Raw genomic sequence first — 18,805 nt, forward strand, 5'->3', positions numbered from 1 at the left:
CACACACAGAAACTTCCCTCCCTCAAGATTTGAAAGTATCCTGTCTCCTGATTGGTTCTCTGGTCAGGTGACAGCCAGGCTTACTGAACTTGTTAACCCTTTACAGTTAAAAGAGATATAAAGTACTTCTGTGCTATTAACTTTTCTTATCTGTTTATGACAGGAGCTATGGCCAGGCCTCAAGCTTCTGAATGAGCAGTTTGGACACTTAATTTTAAAAAATCGTCCTAGTGGCCCAGCTGATACATAACTGAGGGGTATTATGCCCCTGTAAATCAACCCCTGCCAGGAATTTCTGCTCAGGTTAAACCCCAGTGATTGATTTGAAAGTCAGAACTGACCTCTAATTCTGTTTCCTCTCCTTGCTGTCCAGACATCACTGACAAATCTTTTAATCAAATTTTAATGTACCTGCTCTGAATGCCATGCTCTGTAACGTGCACAACTCCTCACAAACTGCCTAATCTGGCTAGTAATATTCTGAGGAACAGCATAAATATAAAGTAAAAACAATAACGGCCTCCAAACGGACCCCATTAGAACAGCAGAAGAAATGTGGAATGAGAACTGGGATTCAAACCAGCTGTGGCCTGGAGACACCCGCACTGCTGGGCCATATGATAATGTCATTGGCAGGGTAGCTGGGAGAAATTCTCAGAAGCTTTCAGTGCTGGCCTAATTTTGCCCCCTTTGCAGCAGAGAACCCCAGCCCATGACTTACACAAATTCAGCAGCTCCATGCACTGATGACAAAAAGCCCAGGTAAACGCCTGGCTGAACTGGGAGTCGAAGGGACAGCTGAACTTGAACCCAGTGACAGTGCCAAAGAGAGACAAATGCATTTCTCACCCAATGCCAGCCCTGATGGAGAGGCACAGCCCATAAACCTTCCAATAATCCCCTTTATGCAGCTGAGCCCTCCTCACTCCCCCTGCCCTCAGATACCTGCACCTAGCCACACAATTCCAGTGCCCCCATGAACACGTGCACATATGTCTGAGACACAAATGCAACCTGTATGCTTGCACAGGGCGGCCAGATCCCCCCCTCCCCCCCCCCGCTGCTCATGCCACACACATACCTGGACACAAATATACCCAACATGCATGCACACACGCACCCTATAACCCTTCCTCCACACACCCTGCAAACCTGCAACTGGTATCTGATGTTAAGGCTTGCCCACAAGCCACCAACCTGGATCTGCAATGGCTAATGCTAAGATGCTGCCCAATCAAGCCATTGAGGTGGAGTTTAAAAAGGCGAATGTTTAGCACATAGCAGGAGGAATGGCTTTTAATGCAATGATTTCACCTACCATACCAACAGTAACACCAACTAGTTACTGTCCAGTGCTGCCAGCATCACAGGCTGAATGGAGCACAGTTTTCACTGTATTGAAGAATGCCAGCAAGATGTCTAAGACACTTGACCAAGATTAAAGTGTCTGGACATTTGATGGGGCTATATATTGCAAGGCTAATGAGATTCAGTGGAGGGGCCCAGAGGAACTTCTGAAAATTGTCTTGAGAATGGACAGTGTCCACATAGCAGAGACATTTGTGGCTGAAAGTAGAAAGAAGTATGACTAGAGTGGTCTGGAAGAGAGTCTCACGGAATCTCAGGTAACTGCAACCAAGCAACTTAAAAGCGAATCATACAATCATGGAGTGAAGGCCCACAAGCTTTTAACAGAGGCTCTGTCCAGACTGCGGTGCCAGGCATTTTGTAAATGGGTACACGACAAAGAAATTGACTGTGATGTAGTTTTCTCCTAAGGCAACCTCCAGGAATGTTAAAATGTGATTATCAAACAATGGGACCACAAGTCTAACAGTGACACTTTCCCAGCTCAGTGATGCCTTCAAGAATGTATGGGATGTATTGCACACATTCCGCGGGACCTCCCGTCCCCTCCCATAGCAGGGCTCAGGCATTCATCCCCCATCAGCCCCGTTTTGTCACAGTTATTTTTAGTAAAAGTCAGGGACAGGTCACAGCCTGTGACCTGTCCCTGACTTTTACTAAAAACAACTGTGACAAAATCTTAACCTTATTCATGAGCAGCTTGTGCAAAGGAAATCACCCTGTGGCTTGGTCCAGAACTATTCAGCCAAGTCTGGACAGATGTGGCACATGATCAGACGATGAATGGTGATAGTAAAGGAAAAGGGGACATAGTGGGTTTCACTTTGAAACCAGGAATCTTGGCTAGATGGTTCTTCACTGCTCAGAAGCACTCAGCTATCACAACTTCCATGAAGGGCATGTGTGATCTGGTAAACTCACATGGCATAAACAAGGAGGCTGCACCACGTCGCAAGCAGCATGAGGTAGGTGATGTAAATAACGTTGTTCTCACCATCACCGACTCCTTTGATTTGAATGCTGACTTGGTAGCAGTCACCAATATTGAAACTGGTGGTGTTGCACCTGCAGAGATTGCCACCAAGCCTGTTACTGCAAATGAAGCAGGAATCAAAGCAATGAAACAATCTGTGGAAGACATTAAATTAAAACACTTGGATTCTTTGATCCCAAGCGCAACATCAAGACATTTGCATGTCTAAGCAAGAAGATCAAATCAAAAGTCAGTAGAGATAAGACAGTGACTGTCAATGCAGACAGGGAGTTGTTCAGCTGTTTTGTAGTGGCTGCATGAACAAGAGAGGTTGATCTGAAGGAAGTTTTCACACATGAGCTTCCCATAGTTCCATGTGCTCTAGCATGTTCTGATGGTACCTTGAATAAAACTGCAAAGAGTGAGATATTGCCTTAATTAGAAAAACAGTCAGTGCATCAGCTGCCAGCATCCAACATGCCAACAGCTGGGACAGTGGATTGCATGGCTGTTATACAAATAGTCGGGCAAGAAGATACAACTACCTTTGCAGAACTTGCTGAACGGGCTTCAGAATAGTATGGCAGCCTCTACAGAGTTCAGAGAGCTGTGGAAGAGTAGATATCTGATCGATATGCCAGACATGCAATTAAAGCTTTTGAACATGCACAAAGGCAATACTCACAAAGCAATGAAGTCAAAATCCATGATGCCAAAGCATCCGTCCCAACACAGAGAAGTATGTTAATTGGAAACTCCAAGAATAAAGCACCTCTGGTAACATTTTTTGTCAGATTCGTAGTTCCATATGGCAGATAATTTACTTGGCTCAAGTCAGAAAAAGATTCGAGGATGGCCTCAGTTGCTCACATGGTCACTTCAGATGGAGTTGTAGATCAAGATCTATTCTTACCACATGAAGAAGCAGATATTTGACTTCTACTTCATGTGGCACATGATTCACAAGAATACCCTCAGTAGCAGTGTGGGCTCTGGACACTCCCGTTGCAGTCCTCTGTGCACACTTTATTCACAAGTTGGAAATAACTTTGGTTTTAAACTTTGGGTTTTGTACTGGTGTGAAAAATAAAGCCAGGTTTACACCAGCCCACGTGATAGCAGCTGCGTGTGGCCCATGGGCTGCAGGTTGTCCATCACTGGTATAAAATCACCAGCTTGGCGGGGAGGGAGGGAGGTCATGCCCACAAAAACTGACTGACATGTGACTGTGACCAGATGAACAGGCCCTGAAGTGCTCGGAAACCTGCCAGGCTCTCAAGGTGGAGGATAGGTAATGACGGGGAAGCTGGGCATACTTATGAACTGTGCAGTGTTTTCAGGATCTGTTTTCTCTGTAATGCCTTTGTTCTGAGTAAACAGTGCTCTGCTGTCTGAAGGCTGGCTGGCCCCTGCTGAACCCTGTCACTGAAAGACCAGGTGCCGAACAAAAGTCAGATCTGCAGAAAGGACCACAGTGAACGGCAGCCTAAATCCCCAGTCTAAAGCACGAGTCATGGGACCCTGCCACAAGGAAGGTGGCAGCCAGAGGCCTGAGACCCCAGGGGAGGCCCTCGAGGAGGCCCAGAAGTCAGAGGTGCGGTAACCTTGGCAGCTGACGGGCATATCATCCTAACTACAGCCCTTCGCTCGTCCAAGAAAGCTCGGCAAAATCAGCTGCTGCCATTGCATTTTGAACCCACCAGGGTGAATTCACAAAGGAAAGAATACACTCCCATCCCCTCCACACGGACTAACACTCAGTTCTGCATGGCGAGACAGGACAGCCCAGGGGCGCCATTGGCAGAGGTGGCTGAGCAGTAAAAGATTCTTGATTTGCAAGCTAAGCAGCTGATTCAAATACAGCATGTTTTTGCTTGCATCTCAAAATGGACACTTAGCATCAGCCTCCACAGCTGCCCAGCTGGGACCACGGAACAGAAACATTCTGTGTCTTCATGTTCTCAACCGGAGGGACACGTACCCCTGGGGGTACGCAGAGGTCTTCCAGAGGGTACATCAACTCATCTCAATATTTGCCTCGTTTAACAGGCTACATAAAAAGCACTAGCAAAATCGGCACAAACTAAAATTTCATACAATGACTTGCTTATACTGTTCTATGACCTATACACTGAAATGTAAGTACAACACAATATTTATATTCCAGTTGATTTATTCCATAATTACATGGTAAAAATGAGGAAGTGAGCAATGTTTCAGTAACAGTGTGCTGGGACACTTCTGTATCTTTAGGTCTGATTTTGTAAGCAAGTCATTTTTAAGTGGTGAAACTTGTGGATAGGCAAGACAAATCAGACTCCTGAAAGGGGTAAAGTAGTCTGGAAAGGTTGAGAACTCCTGCCCCAGAGAGCTTATAGATCTGGGCAGTTCTGAATCCATACACTAGAGGGCAAAGCAGTGCTTCTTATACACAATGTACACACACTCACATCTACTTATCACCTGCTCTACCTTCCCAGGTCCCAACACACACACACACACCTCCAGCCTGGGCACAAGGCATTATAGGAACAGGTCCATTGGGTGACCTGCTCACAGGTATCATTTAAGGGCATAGCTTAAGCCCCATGGTTTGAAAATGTTGTCCTTGAGAGCCAGGTTTCCCAGAGAACTCGGAACCAGATTTCCAAGTGATCAACACTAAACCATGGTGGACAAAGTTTGACAGACCCACATTCATCAGAAAGCTTCTTGAAATTGGGTTGATTTTTCTGGAATTTCGATTAGGACATTTTCTTAAAAGTTCTGACAACATCAAAATGTCCCATTTAGACATTTTCAGAACAAAATGTTTCCACTTTTTTTGGTTTGAAATGACTTTTCATTTTGTCTTGTTAACCATGTTGTTTATATCTAATTATATATTGTGATATAATGCAACATTTAAAAAAAGACAAAATAAAGATGAAACAAAACATTTAGATTTTGTCAAAATGAAACAATTTCCCCCTCCTTTGTCCCCCCCTTCCCCTCCCCCTCCCAATTTCCCTTCATGAAGAATTTCAAAATTTTTGGTTTTCTGATTTGGAATGAAGACATAGTTCAAAATCTACAAACCCTGTGTGAAATGGAATCTCCACTGTCCACAGTGCCCTCTCAGCCGTTCTCTGTTAGAGCCCAATTTTCAAAAGGTCTCAGTATCCAACATGCACTAAATGGGCTGAGGTCTTTTGAAAATTCTGTCTCTAAATGTCCGGTTTTGTGCTTGAAAACTGCACTAGGAATAAAGTTCCCTGAAACCAAAACCAAGCTTGGGAAATATGACAATTTGGTTCCTTGCTTCAGCAGCCCAAGAACGCTGCTGCCCTTGGCGGCCGATCACTGTCGCACACTAAACATTTTGTTTTCTCCTTTCCGCTCTGATCCTAAGTAGCTGATATAAGGGCAGTTTTGCTAAGGGCCAAGTCCAGTACATTACAACCCTTTCATACACAACAGGCTGTTGGTTTGTAATCCCAAGCTCTGGAGGTTTACAGACTGAGTTTGTTAGACTCCATCCTAACATAGGGAGATGTCACAACGCAGCACGCGCAGGAGAGACATCTTGGAAATAAGGCATATGTTTTTAATGATGAGACTAGGTAAGCACTGGAACAAGGATTGTGGTGGATTCTCCTGCACTGGCAATTTTAAAATCAAGATTGAATGTTTTTCTAAAAGCTCTGCTCTGGAAATTATCGTGGGGCTGTTCTCTGGCCTGTGTTACGCAGGAGGTCCAACTAGAGGGTCACACTGGTCCCTTCTGGCTTTGGGATCTAGGAATGGGCAGAGCCAACTGTGGATACATTTCAGGGTCTGCCACACAAATATACCGATCACCTCAAAAACTCATTGCAGTCCAGTGACTCAGACTCAGGACTGGATTTCACACTCCCCATTCCATTCACAATGCTCGACCCAAAGGTGTGCTAACTACCAGGGCCGGCGCTTCCATTTAGGCGACCTAGGCGCTTGCCTAGGGTGCCAGGATTTGGGAGGGTGGCAGACTGCTCCGGTGGACCTCCTGCAGGTGTGCCTGTGGACGGTCCGCTGGTCCTGCGGCCCCGGTGGACCTCCCGCAGGCGTTCCTGCGGACGGTCTGCTGGTCCCGTGGCTCCAGTGGAGCATCCGTAGGCATGCCTGTGGCAGGTCCACTGGAGCCGTGGGACCGGCGAGCCGGCCCTGCGCCTAGGATGCCAAAAACCCTGGTGCCGCTCCTGCTAACTACGGACAGTGCTGCTGCTCTGTGGGAAGGAAGAGTGGAAGGAATACAATTAGTCTGAGACAGGTGTTCCGATGCCCTGTAAAATGCGACTGAAGCAGAATGACAAGGATTGACCCCCCTTCTGCACAGGTGTAAAAGGTGCGAGGCGAAGAAGACTCTGGCCCAGTGACTCCGTCTTGCCAAGAAATCATCACACTGACACTTTGCTTTGACAGGTGCGCAAAGGAAGCACCTCTCTCATGACGGGTTTGGCGCTCTTTTCCTTCTGCATTGCCTTTCGTTTCTAATCGGCATTGGGCCGACTCCCTGGGTGTTCCGCTTGACTGATTTTCATTTCACGGATCCAGCACAAACTATTTCCATCCCAGCCTGGGGCATGTGCTGAGAGGACACATTCACATGCTGTGAAAACCTCCAGACTGAACAGGCTGAGCAGGGCTGACTAAGTGGAAAGTGTGTTTCTGGAGGCCGAAGAAAGCCGAGTGGGGTAAAGAGTTAACAGTATTACTTATCTCTGTTACAGAAGCACCTAGAGCTGTGGTTCTCAACCTGTTTATCACTGTGGGCCACATATGCAGCTCTCTGTGTGTCATGTGGGCTGCATCTACACAATACCGCCTGTTTGGCCCTGAGGATGTCACATGAGCTGCAGCTGTGTGCTGATTGGGCCACAAGCAGCCCACTGGCTGAGAACCACTGACCCAGAGCTTCCAGTGAGATCAGGGCCTCATAATGTGAAACAGCCCTTGCCCCAAAATGTTATGGTCTCTATAGACAAAGACTAGGCACAAGGAAGCATTATTCTCCCCACAAGGCAACTGAGGCACAGAGAAGGCCAGTGACTTGCCAACGGTCACACAGGATGTTTTGATTAGAACTGGGAATTGAATGCAGATATCCCGATTCCTTGCCAACCGCTTGAATGACAAGCCTATGTTTCCTCCCTCTTCAGTCCTTCTTTCAAGGATATGGATTCCTGAGCTATAGCAGTGGTGGCCAAGCACAGCTTTCCGTGTGTCCCGCAGCTAGGCTTGCCTTCATTATGCCTGGGTGTGTATAGATTGCAGGGCGGGAGGCTGCTGAGCAGGAGCATTGCAGGCTGGAATCTACCCTTTCCACAGTTCACGCCTCGGTGTTGAAGACCAGTGAAGTTACAATCTGCTCTATCTATGTCATGCAAACAAGCAAGCTGCAGCCCTCAGGTTTTGGGCAAGGTGCCAGCGCACCCCTCTGTAAAGCATACTTGCCCCTGACCTATCTGCATTTTACAAATGAAGTGCTTGACTACACACCAGAGTGATGCTTGTCTAGTTATACAGGTCCAACACCACCAGTGAGTTGCAGGATAAGTCTACATTGCAAAACACACCCCACAGCAGTGAATCTCAGAGCCAGGGTCAGCTGACTCAGGCTCATGCTATGGGGCTAAAAACAGCGGTGTAGATGCTCCCACTCAGGCTGGAGTCTGGGATCTGAGACCTGGCAAGGGTGAGGAAGGGATGGAAACGAAGGAAACCCAAATGAAAAATAAGGGACGATACTTTGCTTTGAGGGAAACACTTCCTTGAGCATAGCACATATTTTTCTGTCAAGTGCACATTTCTACTGCCCTCAAGTATTCAGTGCAATTATCATCAACTTCAGTGTAATGCTTCAAAGGACCAAGGGACGTTCCTTGAAATCAGGGACAGGTGGCCACCCTAGGGCCTCAGAGCCGGCACTCCAGGCCGAGCAGGAATGTCTATACTTGTATTTTAGTGCGAGCCCCGTAAGTAGGGTTGCCAACTTTCCAATCACACAAAACCAAACATCCTTGCTCGGCCCCTGTCCTGAGGCCCGCCCCTGTCTTGCTCCTTCTCCGAGGCCCCGGCCTCCACTCACTCCATCCCACACTCTATCACTCGCTGTCACCCACCCTCACTCACCCACTTATTTTCACTGGGCTGGGGCAGGTGGTTGGGGGTGCAGGAGGGGGTGAGGACTCCAGCTGGGGGTCTGGGCTCCAGAGTGGGGCCAGAAATGAGGGGTTCAGGGCTCTGGGCTGGGGCAGGAGGTTGGGGTGCAGGCTCTGGGGTGAGGCCATGAATGAGGAGTTTGGAGTGCAGGAGGGGGTTCCCAGCTGGGGGTGAGGGGTTCAGAGTGTGAGAGGGGGCCCCAGGCTGAGGCAGGAGGTTGTGGGGGTGGAGGTGTGCAGGGTGCAGGCTCCAGGAGGGAGTTTGGGTGCAGGAGGGGGTTCAGGGCTGGGGCAGAGGGTTGAGATGCAGGAGGGACTTCAGGGTGTGGGCTCTGGGAGGGAGTTTGGGTACTGGAGAGGGCTCAGTGCTGAGGCAGGGGATTGGGCTGTGGGAGGGGGTGTGGGGAACGGGCTCCGAGTGGGACTTCCCTCGGTGGACTTCCTAGAAGCTGCAATATGTCCCTCAGCTCCTATGTACAGGGGCAGCCAGGCACTGCCCCTGCAGCTCCCATTGGCCACGGTTCCTGGCCAATGGGAGACATGGAGCTGGTGCTTGGGGTGGGAGCAGCGCACAGAGTCCCCCCCTCAGGTAGGGAGCCTGCCAGCCCTGCTGTGGGCGGCCAACCAGACTTTTAATGGCCTGGTCACCAGGGCTGACCAGAGCTGCCAGCGTCCCTTTTTGACTGGGCTTTCTGGTCGAAAACTGGACACCTAGCAACCCTACCCCAAGCCCGAGTCAGCTGACCCAGGCTTTGAGATGTGCTGCTGCGGATTTTATTTGTAGGGTAGATGTACCCTCAGTTCTCCCAGGTACATCCAGATTGGACAGAGAATTGCCAGGGAAGTCACTTGTCTGGTTTTACACCGGATGGTCCTCTTTTTGGCTGGTTTGTTTCCAGTCCTGTTCTGGGACAAAACCAGCCTTGGTTTTCTCCGGTATCAGACAGGTGGCACCCTTTGGAAGAGTGCACCGCTTCACCCCCACCAGCGTGACCTCACACTGCATGCGAGTGAGATCATGTTATCGGGGGCTGAGTCACATGGGCGGAGGCAGGCCCATGCTGTTCCCAGAAGTGCTGGACTGTCTGCGATTCCAGGAACTCATGAGTGGCCACTTTAGAAATAACTATACCAGTATAAGGCACCTTCGTACCAGTATAACCACATCCCCACTGGGGGCTATAGTGGTATAGGGGACTGTAGTGGTATAACTGCTTTGGTAAAAAATAAATAAATACATAAAACATGCATCTAACCTACATGGTTATACCAGGACAACAACTGCTTAGACTGGGCCTAACCCTTTGCCCCATGACATCCGCACACATTCCCCATCAGTGAGTCACTGACAAATGGCTGCTTCCAGGTTGCAGTGCCAGGTATCTGGGAGAGGGAGGCGTGTCTGTCTGATGCTTCCCTGTGCAGTGAGAACCTGTTTGAGGGCAGGGTTCCTGAGGGGAAGGACGCAAGAGACTTTTTTCCCAGCCTCGTCGTCTTCTGAACCTCCCATTCCAGGCCAGCCCGGCAGGGTCACCTTCGCAAAGGCCTAGTGCTCCTGGTCTGTTGTTTACCAGCCACTTTTCTCTCAGAGGGACATAAGAAACCTTCCCCACTCCCGTGTGAAATAGACTACGGTGGAAACAACCATGCAGCTAAAGGTGAGTAGCTGGGGTCCCCTGTAGCATCAGAGATTTTTGTAAATTACACTGATGTTCCCCCACCTCCTAAAACTCAGCTCCAAAGGGACAGGGTAAATGTTTAGGAATAAGAGTGTCTCCCCTTCCTACATTTCCATGTTTGCCCCCTCCCCTCTGCTGAGGCTGTGTGTGGCCCCCTTCCCCCATTCCAGAATCCCCTATTCCTCTCCCCCCAGTGTCAGAGGCTCTGACTTTTCCCTCGTTCCCCCCTTTCCTCTCACCTCCCCTTTCCTGTTCCACCCATCCCAAGGTCCCCAGTTCTCTCCCCCACAGCAGGGGCTCTGTGTGTGTCCCCATAACTCCCATATTCTCCTCCACTCAGTCCTGGGCCCTCCGTTCTCTCCCGTGCCAGGGGCTCTGGCGCTGTTTTACTATTAATCATCCAGCCTTAAAAGTGTGCACTGGAGAGTGAAGCTGCCCCTAGGGAAGATCAGAAAGAGGGAAACTCCCCTGCATTTGCAGGCCAGAGTTTTCTCTTTGGGGAATCGCTATCAGCAGAAGTCAGGGCCCATGGAGTGAGTGTCTGTGTCAGGTAGTAGGTGTAAAGCCTAGGAAGGCTCATCAGGCAGTTCCTAAAAGCCAGGCTCTGACCCCCTTAGTCATGAGGAGCAGGACTTCGCGCAGGAGCAGCCCACTGACTGTGCTGAGATACGGCGCTACTCAGTGTGCGGGAGGGGAGCAGAGGCTGGCGCTAGGTGGAGACTTACGCCCTGGTAGGGCGTTTAGTGCCGATTGGGGATAGTTATGTTCTGACCTAAGCCACCCTTGGCCTTTCCCCTGGGATTTCTCATTCTTCTTCACTTTCTTTCCTCAATGATGGTGTCATTTGGCCATTGCTGTAGTGCCCTGACCCACCTGCTGGTGAAATGAAGGGCAATGAGCGATTCTGCTGCATTTCACCCCAAAGACGAGGCAGCAAAGGGAGCCCTGTACAGATTTGCGATGCCTTTTGTGATCTCTCAGCATGGAAGATCTCACATTCATTCCAGATATTGACTTTGTGTCCTGAACATCTGTCATGTGTCCATTTCATCCCAGTTCTGTGACCAGTCCCTTTCCCCCTGGGCTAAGGGAGAGAAGATTGCTGGGGTTCCTGGGGGGGTCTGGGTTGTGAACTAGCACTCTGTTAATTCTAATGCTAGCGGAGCTCAAACACGACAGGATGACAAGTAGAGATGTGTGGTTTTGTTTGCAACTTTTAGACCAGTACATACCACTCTCAGTTGCTCATCTGCCTACATCTGAGTGCGAACAGGCAGTTCACAGGATTAGTATGTACTGAAAGTGGGACACAGCATACGTGAAAGAGCGCACAGGGTGAGTGCAAGGTGGGAAGCAGAGAACAGAGTAAATGGAGTGGGTGTGAACTAGCCCACTGGGTAAAATGTGTGGAGGCAAGTGGACATAGAACAACCTAGCAACTGCAAACAGAATCATTCTTTAAATTTGAGATTTTCAGAGGGGCTGTATGGGACTCGGTCACCCAACTCCCATTGACGTTCAACAGGATTTGGGTGCCTGACTCCCTTAGGCTGCTTTGAAACGTCAGCCTAAAACGCTGGCTCCTAGGAACTGTGTCTCCAGAGGGATCCCCTCCCACACAGCTGCTGGATACTGGTCGCCTCAGCTGGAAAATGAGATCATTAGCAATCAGCTGGTGAAACAATGCAGCCTAGTGACTTAGTAAGTCACCCACCCCAAAGCAGAAGTCACTGCATGGAGCTGGGGCTGCACTACCTTGCTGGTTGCTTGTGTAGTTATGGACGGGGGCTTATGAAAAAACAGTTAAGGTAGCTACCAAACACTAGGGCTGTTTCTCTGGGTGGATGGAGCTGTGCAACTGTGGCAGCTTTGTTTTCTGTGTCCTGCAGTTGTAAATGAGTACAAGCTAATTGCTCTCCTGGAGCCAGCTGCCCTTTGGTGGGGAGTCATCACTGTGCGTAAGTCTGAAAGGCAGAAGTGCTAGCAGTGCATCCCTTCCCCCAGCGTGGCGTAGGGCTTGGTGCAGAGGTGGTTATGGTTACAAGCCAAAATCTAGGCCTGAGCCATGAGCCCACTACTCCCTAGGCCCCAGGGCAAACAGACAGATGACTAAGCAAATGCTGCACAACTGCGATTCATAAATGGAGCGAGCAATCCAGCCCATTACACAGCCTTCTTGAGCAACGAAACGAGGCCCTAGTGGGCAAAGCCCAGGGGAATTCACCAGCAGGCATGTGCAGCCCAGCTGATGAAGTGTGCGAGATTGGAACGCAAGTAGCAGAGTGAATTCAGCCAACGTGACCCTCTGGGCTCAGGGAATGGAGTGGGAAACCTCCCTTGCTAACAGATGCAGAACTGCACAGGGCTGGGCTGCCACCCAGTTGGCTAAGAGGCAGGCAGAGCCAGGGAAGACCTAGCACACTTCTTTCTCAGTGAAGTGGGCACAGAAAGCACTGACGGGCCCAGCTCAGCTCTGCAGCCTCGAATCTCACTGCAAAGGCCGCTGAGAAAACAGCCACGTCTTTCTGGGGCAGTGACACGTGCCAGCTTCAGCATCTGATGACTTGCCATCAAGGGCCAGCCCAGCCAGAGAAGGTTGGGAATTACCAACCGGGCTCCTGTGCTCTCTGCAAGCATGTGACTCCTGCTAGCATCAATGGGCAGCTTGTCCAGAAGAGAACAGAGCCCCGTGGAGATCCTGCACCGAGAGGAAGGAAGATGGGACGCAGCTCCTCCCTCAGCTTCCCAAACAGCGCAGGCACTGGGGCTAATGCCCTCTTCATAATACCTCGCTCTGCAGAGCCCTGGAGCTCTCAAAGGAGGGCAGGATCAACAGCCCCCAAAGACCTGGGGCATGGAAGGGACTTGCCCAAGGTCCCCCAGCAGGCCACTGTAAAAGCCAGGACTAGAACCCACATCTCCTGAGATCTTGTCCCCTCGCTGCTGGACCACACTGCCTCTTATTAGAGGGGCAACTTGCAGCTAGCCCAGATGTGGGAGAATGCACCGACCCTCCCTCCCTTTCATCCCCCACCCAGGGCCAGCCCCTACTGCAGCCCTTGAACCGTTACAAGTTACATCCTCAATATCACCTGGGCACTAGCCAAACCGAGTGTCCATTTGCCTCCTGCCCCCAGCCCTGCTCCAATAGACGTCAATGCAAATCTCACACTGGCTTAAACAGAGGGCAAGACTGGAGCCAGAGGGCAGGGTTAGAGAAATCGATGCAACTGCCCAGCCAGCTGCATCCTGTTCCCACTCCAGGAAACACACTTTGGACATGCAAATTCCATTCAGAGCCGGACCAGCCCACTGCACTGCAATAAGGAAATGCCCTGCAGCAACTCCCCCCTGAGCACTATCTGATCTGCTCTCTGGGCCTGCATTAAAGGAGGAAACCCCCTTCTGTGCTGAGGCAAAGGGGCCTCTCCGGAGACTCTACCCATCCCCTACCCTGCCTTAAAGACACACTCATGCCACAAAAGGCTGAGACATTTGTATTTAGCTCAGGAAACTCCCACTCCCTAGCACAGCTCATCTGTGCATTTGCCTTCCTTTATTGCTACTTGTGACATTTGCACTGGAAAGGGTGCGCTGATCTAGGTGGTGGTGTTGCACAAGCTCTCGTACGGCTGATAGTCACCACACAGTGCCCAGCCCATGTGGGGATCTTTGCCTAACCACCCCCCTGACACTTGTTTAAGGTTTCAGTAAAACGGGTTCACCCCTTGCTCCCCCAATTACATTTTATTTTGGTCAGTACCTTGGTGTGGTCAGGTCGTCTTTCTGCGAGGGTCCTCTCCCAGCTGACACTGCCTAGGCCTGTAACTTGCCAAGTCGGGTCAGATCGGCCAGCGCCGGGCAGAGCTTCCGGAACCAAACCTGACACCAAGTGAAACCTGCCTGGTTTCATTAGGTAAATGAAATGCCATGAGGAAAGGTCACGAAAAGTGAAAAATATCACGCCAGCTACCATGAGTTAGCTACCTTGCGTAAAGCCACCCCCACGTCAGCAACAGGGACTGAGCCCAGCACAGGACTACCCGACCAGTGGTCAGCGTGGCTCAAGGTTGTGAGAAGCGCCTCCAGGTTCTACATGGGGTCCCGGGCTGTTAAATGTGTTTAACAATGGTCTGAGAAGGACTATGGGCCACATTTGCAGATGGTAGTGTGGAGGCAAAGAACGCCCACTTCCCTCTCTGCCAGGTCAGAAGAGCGTGCCCCATCTTAGCAGAGACCTGGCCAGGGCAACCCACTCCTTCCTACCCCTCCATGCCTCTTCACTGCAGCTCAGTGGGGGTAATACTTTCAAAAGTGCCTAAGTGGCTTAGGAGCAAGAGCCACCATTACTTAGGTACTGAACTCACTCAGCACGACGGCCTAGCTCCTCCAAGGCTCTTGAACAGCGAGCAATGGAAAGCTCCTTTAGGTGGTACAATAGACACCTCCTATACCTCCTATCTGCTCAGCCCCCCCAGATCCCTGGGAGCTTCTCCGAGCTTCTTCTCACTTTTCCCCTGTGTTTGTTCCGCAGGTGGAAGCAGCTGCCCAAGTTCTGCTGGGCTTTGCCTTTTGTCAGACGTTCAGTGCCCACATTCCCTGCCGTGAGCCCTCCGATGCAGAGCTGGAGTCCATGCTCAGCCACCATCTTGCTCCTGGAGTTAGCTTATTGGCTCCAATGAAGGACGTTTTACCTGACCAGGACCTGAAGTCATGCCCTGTGAATGTCAGCCAGACCTCGTCCCGCCTCCAGGACAGGAGCGCCTCCCCGTGGTCATACAGGTAAGCCGCAGGCAGAGGAGTGAAGGGCATCTCAGCAAATGTTACCTCTGGGTTCAGGCACTGCCACTGGGATCCAGAGCTTGGAACCCCCCCCCCCCCCGATCTCTCTCAGGTGTGGAGCTGCATTTCCTGAGTCAAACTACGTCCTCCTCGTGCCCTGGAGATGGAGGATGGCTGGTTCTGCAGGGTTAATTGTTACTCTCCTGGGCACTTCTAGAACGTGTCCCTCTTTTGACACATGCCTGGGGCACTCTCCGTTCCAGTCCCATGGAGAAGGAAACAAACCAACATATATGAGCCCTGCCAGCAGCCACATCCCCCTTGGTGGAGGCTCCACCCAACAGCAGTTGGCTCAGGCTCACAGGGGCATTTTCTTATCGCAGGTAGTTCTGAAAACGGCAGCACAGCGGGGATAGAACTGCCGTGCACCGCAGGCACTAAGCTAGTTCTGTCTGTGGCATTTGTCTCACTCTGTGCCTCAGTTTCCTCCCAGTGAGCTCAATCTAACGCTGCCCAGCCACCACCAATCAGCTCCTGAATGTTAGTGCAGCACCTTACACAGCAAGTGTGGGAGAATTAGTGTTATTAACCCTTTCCGAACACCTCAGTCCATCCCTAGCTGGAGTGCATTGGCCAGTGCTTGATTTTATTAAGTGACCTCATTAATCTGCTTTGTTCCAACAGGGTCAACGAAGACCTGCGCCGGTACCCCCGGAGGGTGCTGGAAGCCTACTGCTTGTGTGAGGGCTGCCTGGTAGACAGGCAGGAGGACAGGTCTGTGCAGAGCGAGCCCTTTTACCAGGAGATGCCCGTACTGCAGAAATCTGGCCGGTGTGAGGCAGGCCAGTACATTTACCAGCCCAGCCGCCTGCAAGTTGCTCAGTTTTGCATTTGCACTTTCCCTTGAGACAAGCAAAATGCTTTCATCTGGGGCCATCACCCTGCAGCCTGCATCAGTGCCCCTGCCAACACAACACTGCCACTGTCATTTGGCAGGGGGAGCGGAACACACGCTGGAGGCTCAGGAACCAGGGCTGGCTCGGGTACTGTCCCTGGAGAAAGACAAGTACCACAGCAATCCCATGTAACGGCCAGCATGCTCACCACGCCTTTGGCTACTGTCATTCACCAGTGGCACACACTACAGAGGACTTTCCAATGGCCAGTCCCTTTGCTAATCTGGTTTACTCCTGTAGGGGGAGGGATCTAGGCTACAGCCAGGTGGGACTGGCTGTTTTTCAGCTTTGCCAAGTGCTGCTAAGCCAGAGGGGACCTGCAGCCCATGGAGTTCCCCAGGGCAGCTTGCGGCTAACCCCATTTTTAATGCAGGCTCAGAGAGGTCCAGACTACAAGGTGACAGGTCCAGGTCAGGATGCTCCATCTTGATCCAGGGGGTGGATGCTCGACCAAGATGGGGCTTCACATGTGACCTGTCATCTCTGTGAGCTGCACCTCCACATTAAACAGGAAGAGAACTGCAATGTGCTTTCCTGGAAGGCCGCAGCCCTCAAGTTCTGGGTAGGCTGCCCATGTGGTCCTGGGCTAGACAATGGTTGAGTGCCACTGTTCATGGTCCCACACAGCTTGAGAGAATACAAAGAGCAACTTGCCCCTCATTCACTTCTCCTGGGTCCTGCAGAGAGGGGATTTGCTTTGCTGGGATGGACACGACCAGCGGATTCCACTCAGGATGATCCTATGGGATGTGCTTGGTTTGTGGTGCTGCTGTTGTCAGAAATGTCTTTGCAGCCTGGGGAGCCAGCACAGAAGTGGAACCAGTGGGCTGAGGCGCATTAAACGGTTAGCGACTGCCCGGCACTTGGGAATGCTTAATTCAGAATCAGGTGCCATCAGCCAAGGTCCCTTTAGAAACCACGTAAACTCTTGTGTGCTGTTTAAAAGACAACCCCCCAGTGTGGGGCAGCAGTCCATGCAAACCCGGCAGCAGGGATGTCGTGAGCTGGTGCGTTTGGCACTAGTGCTTGGGAACACTGCCGCACTGTTGGCTTGTCTTTAGTAAGGGAAGAGAGAGCGTCGCTCCCTGGCCAGAGCTGCAGTCCTGCTGCTCTGTCTTTGGAGGCCTCCAGAAGGCAGGAGGGGGAGGTGGCTTCTTTCCACAGCCGGTGTCCACTGAACTGGGCTGCAAGGCAACATTGCCCCAGGGAGACCTTATTGCTAATTCTCTCCACTAATAAATGTTACTCACCTTGCCACAGTGCCTAGCTATTGGTGGGCACAACAGCTTCCAACTGAGTTTGTATCAGGCTGGCTGTCCTCACCTGCTCAGTGTTTAGCTAATGCTTCTGCAGCTCACCCCTGCCCAAGGCTGAGGCTGGCAGGGGGCTGCCGTCCGGGTACAGGCTTCACCAGTCTTCCTTTGCCATGTTCCCAGGGCCCGGCATGGCTAGTGCCACTCACTCCCAGCTCCCTGTCCTGCAGGACATCCCAGAATGCACTGTCCCACGTGCTGCTGGCACCGCTCCCTGTGCATCTCCTGCTGAGGTACTATGGGATAGCTGCCCAGACTCTTCCCACAATGCCCTGGTGCAAACCGATTCCAGCATCGGGCTGGGTGGGAACTCAGAAAAACAGCTTGGGACTGAAGTGGCTGCATGTATACAACTCAGCCATGTTTGTTGTGCACAAGTCAGTTGAGAACTGGTTAAAAACCACGGTGGTATTTGTGGGGTGGACAGGGCCTTAACTGCTGGTGACAGGCAGGTTCTCCCTCTCTAACACAAGTTGTCTCAGCAAAGACTCAGTTGGTAATGTGTGGGGAGGGGGGAGCCATTTAGGGGCAGTGAGGAGCCCTTCCTGGTTCCCCAGCCAAGCCCTTGTGGAGGTTCATAAACCATCTGGCCAAAGTTTCCTCATTTTTCATGTTGCCCATGCCCCAGCACTTCCACGCTCCTGCCCAAGCAGGAGCAGAAGAGGGGAAATACCAGGAGAAGCCCAGCCTGGTTTTCAGGCTTGGGAGGGGGTTTAGACCACCATTCAGGTGTATCCAGTGATGCAGGGTCCAGCCATCGCTAAGAACAGGCCTTATCCTATTGCAGACCCAGGAAATGTTTGGGCTGTAATTGCACAGCAGCTACAAAGCTCTAGCCACCTGAATCCCCTAGTACGAAGCCTGATCTGCTTTTCATCAGCTTGTTCTCGAGTCATAAGTCCTTATTGCCTTAGCCGCGGATGCAATTTAGTGCCATTGTCCTTTTCGCTGGGAGGCTGTGGATGGGGATAACCTGAAGATGGGAGACCCTCCATCACCACAGTGTGGTTCCTCTAGGTTTGGACGGAAAGGGCCATTAGGGGGAGGTAGTTGTGTTGTACCAAAATACCGCAGAGCTTTCATGTGCCATGGGAAGGCATTTTGTGCATGCTGTTAGAGGCTGATCAGTGCGGCTGGGGGAGCTGACAGGCCCCTAAAGGCTGCCCTGTACAGAGAGAAGGCTGCTGTCATGGGGTACACTCACCACAAAGGCGCCTCCTCCTGGTTGCTCCAGGGATTAGCTCTTTCCAGGTCTGATGCCCCCTTCTGCTGCTTGTTACATTCCCTGCTGCCTGTCTCTCACTCTCTCAGACTCTGGGTGCCTTGCCTTCGAAGCTTGGCCCTCCGGCCCAGCCTCTAGGTGTTTTCTCCCTTCCAGGGTACCAATCTTTCCATACAAATTGTCTTTGGCAATCTTCCCATTTACTGTCCAGAGGGTGCTATGTCCCCGGTGACTGGTAGGCGAACCCAGGCCCACCCTCTACTGTGCAGCCAAGGTCTGCATCATCTTCCTGAGCCTTTTCCTACACCCTTTGCCCTAGGATTCCTTCCTTCC

At 51.2% G+C, this 18,805-nt stretch overlaps 1 protein-coding gene across 1 annotated transcript; it reads left to right on the forward strand.

Moving 5' to 3' along the window:
• The first annotated feature begins 9,987 nt into the window (after positions 1–9,987).
• On the forward strand, positions 9,988–17,989 carry LOC116832535 (interleukin-17D-like). The gene is made up of 3 exons (XM_032793326.2): positions 9,988–10,178; positions 14,734–14,981; positions 15,666–17,989. Exons 1-3 carry the CDS (start codon positions 10,167–10,169, stop codon positions 15,886–15,888), a joined length of 483 nt encoding a protein of 160 aa, XP_032649217.1. The 5' UTR covers positions 9,988–10,166; the 3' UTR covers positions 15,889–17,989.
• The last annotated feature ends 816 nt before the right edge of the window (positions 17,990–18,805 follow it).

The sequence above is a fragment of the Chelonoidis abingdonii genome, chromosome 14 (assembly GCF_003597395.2).
Source record: "Chelonoidis abingdonii isolate Lonesome George chromosome 14, CheloAbing_2.0, whole genome shotgun sequence".
Lineage (NCBI taxonomy): Eukaryota > Metazoa > Chordata > Testudines > Testudinidae > Chelonoidis > Chelonoidis abingdonii.

Coding starts and splice junctions, on each gene's coding strand:
- LOC116832535 (XM_032793326.2), top strand. Junction 14,982..15,665: donor GCCTCCCCGTGGTCATACAG/GTAAGCCGCAGG, acceptor TTGTTCCAACAG/GGTCAACGAAGACCTGCGCC.